The sequence below is a fragment of the Phaethon aethereus genome (genome assembly GCF_964289735.1).
Source record: "Phaethon aethereus genome assembly, chromosome: 2".
Lineage (NCBI taxonomy): Eukaryota > Metazoa > Chordata > Aves > Phaethontiformes > Phaethontidae > Phaethon > Phaethon aethereus.
Genome location: NC_138582.1, coordinates 81,955,790 through 81,969,794, shown reverse-complemented (window position 1 = coordinate 81,969,794; position 14,005 = coordinate 81,955,790). Strand labels below are relative to the sequence as shown.

The window sequence follows — 14,005 nt, the reverse complement described above, 5'->3', positions numbered from 1 at the left end:
TGCCGGGGACCCTCTGCTCCGGCGCCTGGAGCCCCTCCTGCCCCTCCTGCTGCCCTGGCCGGGGGGGCTGCAGGGCTGCTGCTCCCACACCTTCTCACTCCTCTCTCCGGCTGCAGTTGCTGTTGCCGGGTGTTTCCCCTCCTTAACCCCGTCACCCCAGAGGCGCTGCCACCGTCGCTGATGGGCTCGGCCTTGGCCAGCGGTGGGTCCCTCTTGGAGCCGCTGGCACTGGCTCTGTCGGGCACAGGGGAAGCTTCTGGCAGCTCCTCACAGAAGCCACCCCGGCAGCCCCCCGCTACCAAAACCTGCCACCCAAACCCAGTGCATCAGGGTAACCTTGAGGAGATAATTGTAACTCTGAATGTAATCGTGTTTTATTGGAGGCAGTAACCTGGAGCTGTAAATAGTACCACATGGGCCAGTGTCATTAGATAATCTTTACTCAACTGTATCTTCTTAAAATTCTTTACCTCTTAAGATGAAAATGTCCAAGAAATCTGCAGATGGTTCAGCTCCAGTCTGTTTTCATTATGTTGAAGTAGTTCTCATCGTGCATCTTCACAAGCTCACTTCTTATGGTTTTCTTATTTTAAAAACTAAATCACAGGTAGTAATGTAAAAACAGAAAATCAATCCTTTATTGGATCATGTAAAGGATACAAACGTGGAACTGCAGAAGGATAATTTTGCCATTCTACAAGTCAGTTTTAGTTCTTTGCTCTGTTGGAGCAGGGTGAAGTGATAGATTAGCCCTGAGACCTCAGGTTTATGGTTCTGTTAAAGACCTGGGACACGTTGAGCATCTCTATCCCCACTTGGCAGAGCTGGGCAGGGATCCTGTGCACTTGCCGCAGCACATCCTCCTCTACGCCTCATTAGCAGACACAAATATGTTGGTCAAAACCACATTTGTGATGATTCTGTATAAGCACTACTGCGTGGTGGTTCTAGTTTAGGCCACACGGAAGCATAAACCAGGGAAAATGTCATAACCCAAGAGCAGCATCCAGGTTTTTGTCAGGATTGCCAAACGTTTGTACAGCTGTTTTACATTCAGCTGTGCTAAATTTGAAATCTGGGGAAGATGTAAGGTACATAGAATCATAGAATCTTTGGGTTGGAAGGGATCTCTAAAGGCCATCTAGTCCATCCCCCCTGGAATGAGCAGGGACATCTTCAACCAGACCAGGTTGCTCAGAGCCCCGTCCAACCTGACATGGAATGTTTCCAGGGATGGGGCATCTGCCACCGCTCTGGGCAACCTGTGCCAGTGTTTCACCACCCTCATTGGGAAAAATTTCTTCCTTATATCTAGTCAAAATCTACCCTCTTTCAGCTTAAAACCATTACGCCTTGTCCTATCATGCTTAACTAAAAATAAAGTACATGTTGACGTGCAGTAAAATGTTGTTGATTGCTCGTGTATTATACAGTTAATATTTAAATGGTAGATTGCCAGAATGCAAGTGTTGGCCATTTGCATCAGCGAAGTTATTTATTGATCCAGTAAGTCAGTCCAGATATGGCAGATAGTATCCTAACACTGCATATACTAAAAGGTCACAGTATACCTGGGTAAGTATATCCGGTGTGTTACTCAAATAAAAGTCAGTAATCGTTGGGCCAAGTGTGTCTTTCTAATGTTTGCCTGCTCAAGTGCTAACAAGCTCTGAAATCAACTTTTCCTATACCTCAGGTGGCATTAGGCTCTGTAGTGAAATGCTTCCCCCTCTTTCTGATTCCATTTGTACCATTAATACAGCTGTTTTGCCTGCCAGCCAAATTTACAGTTGTGCACGTATTAAAAAAAAAAATTAAGCAGCCCAGCGATGAAGAGGTTATTGCAATCATTTTTTAGTGTTAGAAAGCCATTTGGCAAGCACGGTACTCTAACAACAGCTGTTCTTCAGAAGCTGTTAAGAACTCCATTAGAGGAAGAAGCAAATGGTGAAGATTTGTGAGATTCAAGAGTTGCAGGTTTGGTAAGATGTGTACATTTACTCTGCTTGTGCGACACTGGATGTATTTGCATCAGTCATATGGAGCACCCCACACAGGCTGCAGTTTTCAGCTTAGAATAAACAATAACATAGATGGATTTCTTTTTTCCATTAGAACTTAGATTTTTATTCACAGAAGATACATCTACAGTGCCTTTTCTCTGTCCTTACTTCTAGTGCTTCCAAATTTAGCCTAAACTATGTCAGATTATTTTGTTCCTGACTTTTCTGGTAGTCTGAGTTTGGTTTATCGTTCTTGAAAGGACAGAAGAGAAGTACGGGGAGCTCTCTGCTGATATGGGTGTATAGCTGCAAAGCTGTTTGGATTAGGCCCAAACCTGCTGTTACTACATCTTGTGGATACATGTTGTTCATATCGGCATGGGGCTGAAGGTGGTGATCATGCTTCTTGTTGTACACTTCTTTGGCCAAGCTTGACTAGAGAACATAATATGGTGAAGCGTTTTGAGGATTTTCCAAGATGAGTGGTACGGAGCTTGACATCTCTGTATTTTACTTCCTAAAATTGTGTGCTAAAGGTAGCCAATATTCATGTGTTACATTTTCAAAGCAAATATGGTAGTTCTGCCTCCTCTTAAACTGTAGCAGATCATTCAGACCAGGCTGATAATCTGTGTATATGTATGTGCTTGCATATGGTAAAGTATGTTTAAAAAAGGGAAAATACTTTAAGGAAATACTTCAAATATAACTCCCAATAAATTAAGTGTAATAAGTATGTGTTCACTTTTGTTTGACCAATTGTCATAAAATCACAGAATGAAAGCGGGGGAACGAACTGTTAGATGGCTTCTTCCTCTTTATATCACAACCCTTGTCTGTGGATTATGTTTAGGTATTTTTGGTTTTTTGTGTTTTTTTTTTAACTAGTGAAGTTTAACATCTTGTCTTTGCTCTTTTTAAGTGTACTAAGATGAAGTCCTTAGAGAGAAATTCCTGTAGTATTGGTATAGTCCTTTCCAAATATTTTTAATAGAAGTAAATTTCTCCCTTCAAACATGGGAGGTGGTTCTTTCTTTGATCTTCTTTTGGCTTTTTAATTAGTTCTCCTTGTGTCTGATCCTCAGCTACATGCAATTTGTTTTTTCGTAATACTACCAGAAAACCATTGTCACAGGTCTCCTTTCAGAAATGAGGCAAAAGAGATTTTTCAGGCTTTATTTATTGAATTGGGGGGGGACGGGGATGGGGAGCAAGCAGAAGGGTATATCTCTGTAGGCATAAATTCAGCAAAAAAAATCTTGTAGACTGGCATTAGCAATATCACAATGTGTATGAGTCAGAAGTCTAGGAAAGATCATCCTTAGCTTGGATTGTGTTGTCTTTGCCTTTGAGTACCACTTCATATATGAAAACCTCTCCTTCACCAATCTAAGGCTGTCTCATGTATACACGTGTATGAAGACAGGCAGGCGCGTACAGACCAGTCTGGTTCAAACATACACTTTTGTAATAAATATATCTGAAAATTATGCATTCTCTTTCTTTGATAAATGCTTGGTGGTAGTTCAAGCGCTGCCTTTGGGGAATGCTGCTGAGATGGGAATAGCCCTGGGTGTCGGTGCTTGCCTGTGCCAACTGCTTGGTTAGATGGGATCTGCTCTAATAATGTAAGTCAGAAATAAGACTCTGCTCTAAGCTCTCGTGAGATTCACTGTGACCAGTGGATGGATTTCTTGGTGCTACTGCTTCTGCTGCTCGGTTTCAGAGTTGTGGTGTCTCGTGTCCAGCTCCTTGTTGATTCTCTTCAGTTGTTCACAGAAAAAACGTAGCCTATTGTGATAGCCTAGGCATACATATTGCCAGCTTACATATAACTCAGCGTTCTACTTTGGGTCCTCTTCCACTTCTGGGACGGTAGCCTGCTGTAATCCACGGAACATCTGCCTTAGTCACCACTACACACTAAAACCTTCTGCAGGATTCAATATTAGATCAATCCTGCATTCCTAGAGCACCGTTTCCATCAAAGAAAGAAGGTGGAACACCTTGGCTTGCTTTAATCAGTCTCCTCAGACGAGGATTCTTCCGAGAAATAACGCAACTTTACAACCTGCCGAAATACTTGGAGTGTATGGCAAATGCTGTTTTCCAGCCAAAGCTGTGAAGTCCTTGCACAGCTGTGATTCTCTTGCAGAAAAACCCACACCACCACCAGAAGCCATTAGCTGACCTGAGCAGCTTAATGCTGGTATTCCAAGGCAATGGAGGCAAATGGAGCAGAAGATCTTGAATGTACAGAAGATAGCTTACTCTTCATTTTTGGATCAGCTACGCAGATACTGTTTGATAGCATTCTCCAGAATTGCATGCCACGTACCTCCTCAGATTTACTCCAGCCTTCTGGCTTGTTTCATCATCTGTGCGGATCGTCTTGCTCAGATTTTCTAAGCATGGGCATGTTAATAAAGGACACGGGCTTAGCTAGTGTTTGTGTAGGGTATTCACTACAGTTTCAAATTTTGCTTAATTCTACTTTATAATTTTCCTAGGGATTGAATCCTCCTACGTTGCCAGTTTAACTAATTGCCATGTGGCACAATATCAGATGTTTCACAGAAATTGAGGTGGAAATGTAATGAAAATTAAATCTCCCTTCCTTTAATCTGATCCTTATCATCACGTACTGACCCTATTACTGCCTTTTATTGGTAGACAGTAAAAGATATTTTGCTATGTAATTTCAAACTGATGCCACCCAGTTTATTCCAGCTCTTGACTTTTACAACATACCTTCCTTTCCTAGTAGTTTTTTTCTATTACTTTTTGTTTGGCTCTCTATTATAATATGTCTTATTTGTCATATAGGTATGCTTGCAGTCATGGCCTGAAAGTTCACCCACATCTATGTAAAAAGTTCCAGATAGTTTTGTACCTTTGTCTTCAAGAAATTCCAGTTCTCCTCCCTTCTGAAGACCTGTGCCAGTTGACTTCATTAAGCAGCCTTCCTAATTTTTCATAATTAAGCCTATTTTTTTAAAAAAAAATCAATATTTACATTTTCCAAGTAAATGTTATTAATAGATCTGTAAACTTCCTGTTCTTAAAAAAAACCCAACTTTTTATTTCCATCTATAAGAGACTTGTATAAAACAAATGAAAAATTTAAGCCCCTGGAAACTAGTTCATCTTGCCCTGAAGGCTTGCTAAGATTATCACAGTTATTCAAGCAGCCTTAACCATTGACTGAAGTTTTTGTTTTGTTTTATATAGCTCTCGTATTTCATTTAGAAACTACTAAAAATATAATCATCTTAGAGACCATCTGTTATAAATGACAGTGCATACTGGCGCTAAATTTTTAAACTACTTTTCCTGCTTTGTTCATTATCTCTCCTAAAACTGGTTACATGACAAGCTCAGTATTCAGTGCTAAGGGTTTCTTTTCTGAATTAATTTTCTACTTATGTCGAATGTGCACACAACCATTTCCAACAAGTATTCATACATCACTTATTTGCTAACTTTTCTTCTGGGAGATCAGAGGGGAAAAGTAGGCACAGCCTTGTTTTCATTTGTAAATCCATGTTAAGAGTGCAGATTCGTCAGAACAATTTCCTGTACTTTTGATGAAGGACCTTTTCCTTTTGGCCATTCATTGCCTCTTCTGGCTTGGATTCCAAGACAAGAGGAAGGAGAACCTGAGTTGGTTGTCAGGCTCCGTGGTGTACTACTGTACATAGTGGGCTTTTTGTTTGTTTTCTGTTCAAGTAATATACATATTATTTCCTTTGGGAGACAATTTGGTGATAGAAGTTCCAACACTTTAAGTGTAGTTATTTGGTGTAAAACAACTTATTTCAGATGTTCCCCCTTGTTGTCTTCTCGTACAAGCTGTTTTCTTCTGGTATTGTGTATCCTCTCCAAAATAGCAACACCTGCACTTGGCATCTGGGGTTGAAAATGAGAACGAATTAGAAGCGGAGCTAGGATGATTAATTTGTCCTCAGTGAGGTTGATGGGTCGGGTTTTTTTAATTTTTTTATTTTTGTTTAAACATATTTTCTGGAAGACGTCTTTAGTTGGCTGAGAGCCATGTATATAGGAGGCAGATCTAACGTATTTGAAGGACCTCTTAACATGTGTTACCATGGTTAACTGTAAGAAAGCAAGTACAAGAGGAAGCTAACACATATAACTGGTTCTGTTACCTCTGTCAATTTATGGTTTGTTCATTGCTTTGTACTACCCATTCTTAAACAGAAATAAGTGCTTAACAAAAGAATCGCTTCCTTTTCACCTGTTAACAGTCATAGTAAGCTGGTCTACACAGAAAATGTGGTGTTTGCCATTTTCAGCTGCCAAAGTTTCTAGCCTTCCCCAATACCTTTTACAATGTTGTCTGACTGAAAAATATCAATTCAATGCTAAAATCTTTCTGAAAGTATGCGAAAGGTCTCTTGTAGAAGCTTCCCAACAGTCTATATCATCTCAAGATTCATTGGAATAGTCCATATGTGATTTATTAATTACATCTTAATGGTTTCTTTGTCTTAAATACTTAATGTGAAATTTAATATTAATGAGTTAACATCTGTTTTGTCAGAAGAGAAGTAGCCAATGAAATTCTGAGTGTATTTTTTTACATCTCCTATTTATATTCTGGATTTTCATAAAGATACAACTGTAATGACAACTCTCAATCTGGCCAACATCCCATATGAGAAGAGAACAGACAATACCTTTGTTCTGCAGTAATTAATTATTATTGTAAAATGAGTCTTGTTTCAAGGACAGGTCTTGGAGAACTGTTGTACCTAAAGTGTGATGCCTGATTTTACTTGAGACAGACTGCAACCTACTGTAAGCGTTACCCAAATGCAGGTGAATTCTCCCAGTGATGTACATACACTTGGCCTCAGTGCTGCAGAATTCCCATAATTTGGGAATTAAACTAATGATCAGGAGTATTTTTTCAAATATTATAGTTGGCCTCTGCAACAGCTCTGGGGTTTTTTTGCAGTGAACTCCCAGGTGATCATGGTAACTGCAACAGAGAACCTACAACCTATTTCACAAGTCACTTTTTTCCCTTAATTTCCCTCTATTACATTGTACATGTAGCATTAGATGGAAGATGGTGAAAATATTTATATGGCACAAAAAATTAGCTCTTAGGGAAAAGGCATGTGCAAATTAAGTACTTCATGCAGAGTGACTGTGTGCCTGTCTCGCTCTTGGGACACAAAGTCCAAAGCCGTTTTCAGGAATGATTTTACCCTTAAACACAGAGGGGAAAAATTTACCTGAAGTGACAGCTTGAGTTTAAGTTAAGTTCTGGAAGCTGCAGAATACCTGCTGAGATTTGTTCAACACACTTGGATTCAGTTGTTTCATTTGATGCTAATGGTGTTTCATGCTTTGTTGGATTAAAGAAAAGTGCAAAGACCAAGTCTTTGTATTTGCCTAGCTGCTTTAGACCGAGTGGTATGAATGAAGATTTGTAAGTAATCTGATGTCTAATAAGTGTGTATTGTATAACTGTAAAACTACGGAATCACAGGAGGGCCAAAGTTGGAAGGGACCTCTGGAGGTCATCTGGTCCAACCCCAGTTCAAGCAGGGCCAGAACAGTGTAATAGGTTTACACTGAGCATGGACCGTATCTGGAAAAAATAAACCAAAAGACAAAACAGGTCATTGCTTGCTCTATAAGATAGCAATTTATATGAAATAAAGATTGCAATAAGTAAAAAGGACTTTCTGACAAACTAGCATTTCATAGCAAACCATTTCTGGTTCTGATTCTAGACTCTATTTTAATTTTAATAGGGCAAGTATAATGGTATGAGCATATATCTTCTTTCTTTTCTTATATTAAGATTTCACATAGCCATTTTTATTTAGGAAACTTCAGCAGAGACCTAATTCCATAAAGTTATTTAATTATACTTTCTATAACCTTTTTCTTTAAGACAAGTACAGTTTAAAATGAAAAATAGCTTCATATTTGATTTAATGTTTGTTTTGAAAATAATGGGAAAAAATCAAGATTTTACTTAGACACGTTTGTTGGCTCAACTGCTGCCACATTTATCCACTAATACGAGAATTTCTGATGAATTTTTCTTGTTTATTTTTACACAGAGAGTTTGGATGGCGAGATCCAGAGCTTCCAGAAGTTATACAGATGTTACAGCATCAGTTTCCCTCAGTACAGTCCAATGCTGCAGCCTACTTACAACACCTCTGTTTCGGAGACAATAAAATAAAAGCAGAGGTAAGATCTATAAACCCTTTTTTTCAACAGTGATGCTGTCTGCCATTTATCATCACCAACTATTTATATGTATATATAGTTTATATGTATTTCATAGCTTATATGTGCTTTTATAGTTTATATGTACTTTTTAAAGAGTTACAAAATAAATAATCTATATGTCTGGACCCATTTTACTCAAGCTTTCACGCAAGTCATTTGCTACCATTAGAGAAAGTAAAAAATGCATAAAATATTATTGTCACTATGTTTTTTTGTTTGGTTTTGAATATTTTTACCGATTGCATACCATTTAAACACTGTATCAGTAGTTGTTCAGTAAACAGCTAGTGGTATAGTCTTGATCCCACTGAAACATATGGGCATTTTCTCAGGATTTTCAAGGAGAGCTGTTTGGACACTGTATACAAACACAGAAGATTAAACAAAAGGATTCTGAATCAAAGCCTGCTTTATTGTATAATTGTGTGAATAGAGTTTAATTTCACCGTTTGCAGCTTGAACTGTGATCATTGGTTCATGATCTTGAAATTCAGTGCAAATTGTGTCTAAAATGTAATTCAAACAGCAATATAGACTTCGTTCTGTACCTGTAGCTAATGGGTATTTCTTGCTTGCTTGTTCCCTGTGGTTAATGGGACCAGTTCAGCTTTTGGCACAAGTTAAGACAGAAGGAAGGCTGCTCTGAGGGATCTGACAAACACACAGGAGTCAATTAAAATTGAATGAGTGAAGCTGTTACCAGCCCCAGCTGCCTCCCCTGGCCTGCTCCAAGATACTGCTAATAAGGGACATGCAGTGTGCACAAAAATCTGTGCCTGTACTGGCATCTTTTAGCCTGGCATGTAGAGGTAAATTGGGATCAGGGTCTGCTACTGCTTATTTGCCAGACCTGTGCAGTGATGCTGGCTTGCTAGTGCTTCATTACCCTCACCCTCAGCACATACCAATCCATGGGTCTATCCAGCTACAGCAGCTTTCCCTTCTAGGTGTTTTCACGCTGAGGAAATTCCCAAGTGAGTAAGCATGTGGTCTGCTGGCACTGGCAGAACTGCACTGGTTGTGTGCATCACCTCAAACATCTTAGAACTAATAATAAACAGAATATTTACATTAGCATTAAATTGAAGAATGTTTGGGCACTGGAAGAGAGAAGTCTGTTACAGGGATTGCTGAAAATTTTAACTGCACACTCTTCCCCATACTCTCTTCTCATCCTTATTCACAAATCAGTTTTTCAATAAAAGAATTGCTTAATCTCTGAGAAAGGCAGTTAAATGATTAGGGCAATTTATTCATTGTACAATATGTGCTTCCTCCTGTTAGTCATAGATTGAGAGCCCTTAGGTAGCTGTCACATTTGAGAGAAGATGGTTTGATTTTTGCTGCTAACCATTTAGGGAAAAAGACGACTGATTGTTGTTGATCTAACCCATCCCACTAGGACATCAGCCATTGTAAGCTTCAGGCTCAGGAGCCAGAAGGGTGAGGGTAAGGATGTAAAACAATAGAGCACTAGGCAGCTCTCTGAGCTTCTTCTCTGAGAAAGGATAATAGATAAAATCAGGGTTTGCCCCCTTCATTTGTTATTATTCAGGGCTTTGATATGTTCCTCACTCCGTAATACATAAGCTGTCTTTGGAAGCAAGACAAAATACATATTTTTTTTTTTCAAACAGTGCACCTGAGAATATGCTTTCAGACTTCTGGTACTGTGGATTTTTCTAAGACGACAAAAAATGAGATGTATTGTCCTCTTTTCTAATGTTTTGTGAAGCTTTTAAGACTAAAGCATCCAACGTTAGCAAACTATTTTATCTCTGTATCTATCTACCTATCTACCAATCTATAGTATTTAATGCTAAGTCCTGTTGTGTTTAGGCCACGATTCAGCAGAGCAATTAAACAGTTTCTGTGTTTGTTTGTTGGAATCAGGATCTACCCAAAGAGATCAGGAGTGTGCTTAAGGTCTGCTTGAGCTCTCCACTGAGTAAGAATCTCTTGAGGATCTTTTTGTGTGAGGAGTTCAAAAGCCTGTTGATAAGGGGATATCACAGCAGATATCCCAGGTTCTGGCGAGGCTTATGCCCAGCCAGAGGAACTTTGGTGGTGCTGTTGAACCTACCTGGGACAACTCATGTGCAAGGATGTGTCTGAATGATGACTTGAACTAAGTCCTAAATAATAGGAACTGATTTCAGAGTTATCTGTCAGGAAAAAAGTAACGTTCATTTACCTTTATCACTAATGATCATCAAATTGTCACACTGCAATTAATGGCTATTTTATCTAGAGTTTCTCAAAGTAACTGTCCTGAAATACTTTTTTTGATTCTTCTAAGCAAGATTCATACTGTACTGACTACCAAATAGGTGATTAATGATCTGTCCTCTGAACCATTCTTTCAGTCTTCCACTTTTGTTTTTGTGTAGTGGTATATTTGTCCTACTGTCATAAGAGTTTAGTGGTATTGGGATAAAATTTCTCCTTATGTACTTGGTAGGACAAAAGCTTTTATATTCCTTTTGAGTACAACTGTGTCAACTAAAATTTGATAGAAATAAAAAATAGCAGCTATTACTATATTTTCTGAAACACTTTTTATGATTTTACCATTGCATTTTTCTCTTCTAAAATATTTTAATTTCTGTGGCTGAAGCGTGGAACACTACCCCTTGCCTTCTCTGTCCCCCCAAGAGAAGGAATTAGAAATAATCTATGGAAGACAGCTATGAAAAAGAAATTCAGTCAAAAACAGTTGAAGTATGTCTAGGGAAACGAGAGATCTTTTTCCCATCATGACTCTGTTCTTTATGGTAGGTGTTATTTCTAAAACACGTGTTCGTCACAGGCGTACTTCTGAATTTGACGACATCACTCTAAATTTGCCCTTATTGCTACATAAGCATGAACACCCTGCTCAGTCTTTTTTCAGACCAATGAGGTCCTGCAAATGCCCTTCTCTAACTTAAAAGGACTTTCAAACAAAGTTGGTAACTGCTAGTAAAGTGTCAGAAGTCATTACATTACATTTTTCACAAAAAATCTTCTGGAGTGAACTAGCTTTTATAGTTCTGGTAGAATTTTTATTTTTCCCCTTCCAGCCCTGAACATACCAGTACAGCAATAGGCAAATGCAATAAACACTGACCGTTGATAAAGACGGTTTTGTTATTTCTTGCAGATGCTGCCACCTCTGTGCTGCTCAAAACTGTTCAGTGCTAGTCTTTATTTAAAAGTATGACTGTAACTGCTGCTCTTACCTGAAAGTTTTCCGCACGTACTACTTCTGAGTCTCCTTTAGTATTGCTGACTGCAAGGCAGGCTCTACATCTGCTGTCAGTAGCGCTTCTCATTCTCTACCTTTATTCCCTGTGCTTGGTGCTTAGGTGGTGCAGCAGACATTAGAATGGAGTTGAAGAAATTGAATTATTTTTGCTACTGTCTGGTAGTTGGATTTTTCATCTCCTGTTGAGCAGTGACCAATCCTCGCTGAAGATCTCACATATATGAAAGGGGACATAGGGAGGCAGAAGGCTAAAGGTTGTAAAAATTACCACGCAGCCCATTACAGTTAGGCATAGTAATTTTGAAATTTGGAATCTCAGAATACTTCAGCAATTCATTATATAAATTATTCTTTCATTGATGACAGTGAAGAATACAACTAAAAGCCAAAAGGAAAGGAGGGAAGAAGTTTTGGTCAGATCTTTGAAGGCAAATGAAAAGTTAATCAGGCAAAAGAGCACAAGAAGACCCTTTCAGATGGCATTTTCTCCTTAGGAGAGGGCTCTTATGCCGACAATGGTGAGACTGTGAGCAGAGCCAGAGTAGCTGGTCCTGGATGCCAAGAAGGAACAGGCAGGGAATATAGGAAAGGAAAAGCATTTTAAAATAGTCAGCAAAGAACATTTCTTTAAAGGACCACATTCTATTAAACACAGGATTCATTCTTCCACAGCAATTTTTCTTCCTATAATGACAGCTTACTCCTTTGTATGAGGTCACCATATAAAAGAATTGAATTGTGCAGTTTCACACGCCAACACCATTTTGTTCTCATGGAAGATGGCAGCCTGCCACCAGCTGCAAAGGTGTTAACAGGTCACTCGGGGTTTTTGGCACCAATGACATCTTTCTGAAAGCTAGGAAATTAATTTTTGCCATCAAAGCCACAGCACTTGAGGTTCTCATCTCAGGAATATCGTGCAAAGATGCCAACTAAAAGAACAGTAACTACTGAACTGTCCTGCCTGAAGCCTTCCCTTGCATCCTTGATAAACCTCACTGGATCGGGCAGTTTCCTCTTTCTCTTGAAGAGCGTTCCCATATACTCGCTTCACATAGTCTTAGAAGAAAAGTATCAGTCCACATGTCATTGCATGGTGTTCTAAAAAAATGAGTGATTGCACGCTGAAAGCAATTATTTTCCAAACTTACTCAAAACCATCATTCACATTCATTTTGTCATTAATCTTAAAATTTTTCTGCATCTTCTTTTGTGAGTTCTTCAGAATGTGGCCAGAACCCTTCAACATGATACCACTGCTCTTTCATGTCAGGCAGCATGCATAGACTATACTAACCTCTTGTTTATCTTCATTATTTTTATATTTATGTTGCTCTTCATTATCATCAGTGAGGGCTTGTTGAATATACATCATTCTTTCCCATCCTCTATTCAGTTACGTGTGTGATAGTCCATCTGATTGAAATGGAATACAAACATGAACCATATAAGAAAAAATATCTTATTATATAATGTAAGTTATTGTCATCATCCTCCAGGATGTATTTCTTCTACATCGCTACACCTGTATCTCTTTTACATCTATAATCCGCATAACTGCAGTGTTACAGTAACTTTGATGTCATCCATAGCACTGCTAGATCTATGATGGTCAAGGTTACATACGCGCCTGTTTCTAGCATGGCTTTGTCCCGCGGAATACTTACACTTAGTAGGGGGTGATGGACAAACATTCCATGATGTTGCTTTTAGAGCTGCTGGCTAATGCTGACAGAATTCTTCGCTCCATAACGTTTGAAGAATCCAGAAGGGGGGTTGGAGGTGCTGTCGTCATCCTTGAAGGATATCTTGACTTTGTTTCTACAGTCTTCTAACAGCATCCCCTCTGTTTCCACAAGGGGTCCCAGAGAAAACAGTTTCTTCCTTTTCCTATGTGTCTGAAGAAGAATCATAGTTTTGCGTTTGCCTTCCCAGAGCCTTCCTCTGCTCTCTTTATTTTTCCTCCAAAATCTCTTCGTTTAAAGGCTGGAATTTGGCTTCTCCAGTAACGATACTGTCAGTTTTCCATTAAAGACGTTATGTAAATTCCTTTAATCTCTGCATACAGGATGATACAGACATGGTATTTAATTTAAAGGAAAGAAGTACCTCATAGGTGATACTCAAAAGTAATGTAAAAATTGCAGAGAGGCTCTAAAACATTTATTGAGAGTGCATTTTAGTGCAGACAGTAACTTCATACTTTCAGAAGAAGCATACTTCCCTGTTCAGTTATAAACATTTTGTTAGTACTTTGATGACCATAATTTTCATATGTTAAGCATCTGTATGGGTAAAATCTCACAGTTTGAGAAATACTTCCCTAAATGGCTTCACAAAGAATTTACTCTTTTAATGATGATTGTTTATATGAAAGGGTGCTTGCCTGCACCTGATTCTCAAAATGAGCAGTGATATGTTCATGCATTTGCTTACCTGTGTTTAGATTACTGCATGCAGGACAGTTTGGGTCTAT

The 14,005-nt window shown here is 38.9% G+C and overlaps 1 protein-coding gene across 1 annotated transcript in view; it reads left to right on the top strand.

Moving 5' to 3' along the window:
- Positions 1 to 14,005, top strand: part of CTNND2 (catenin delta 2) — a gene marked incomplete at both ends in the record, with an annotated part of 569,531 nt that overhangs the window by 382,576 nt on the left and 172,950 nt on the right. Inside the window, one exon of the mRNA XM_081996266.1 lies at positions 8,108 to 8,240. Coding sequence (XP_081852392.1) covers positions 8,108 to 8,240 — 133 coding nt within the window. The remainder of the gene's footprint in view (positions 1 to 8,107; positions 8,241 to 14,005) is intronic.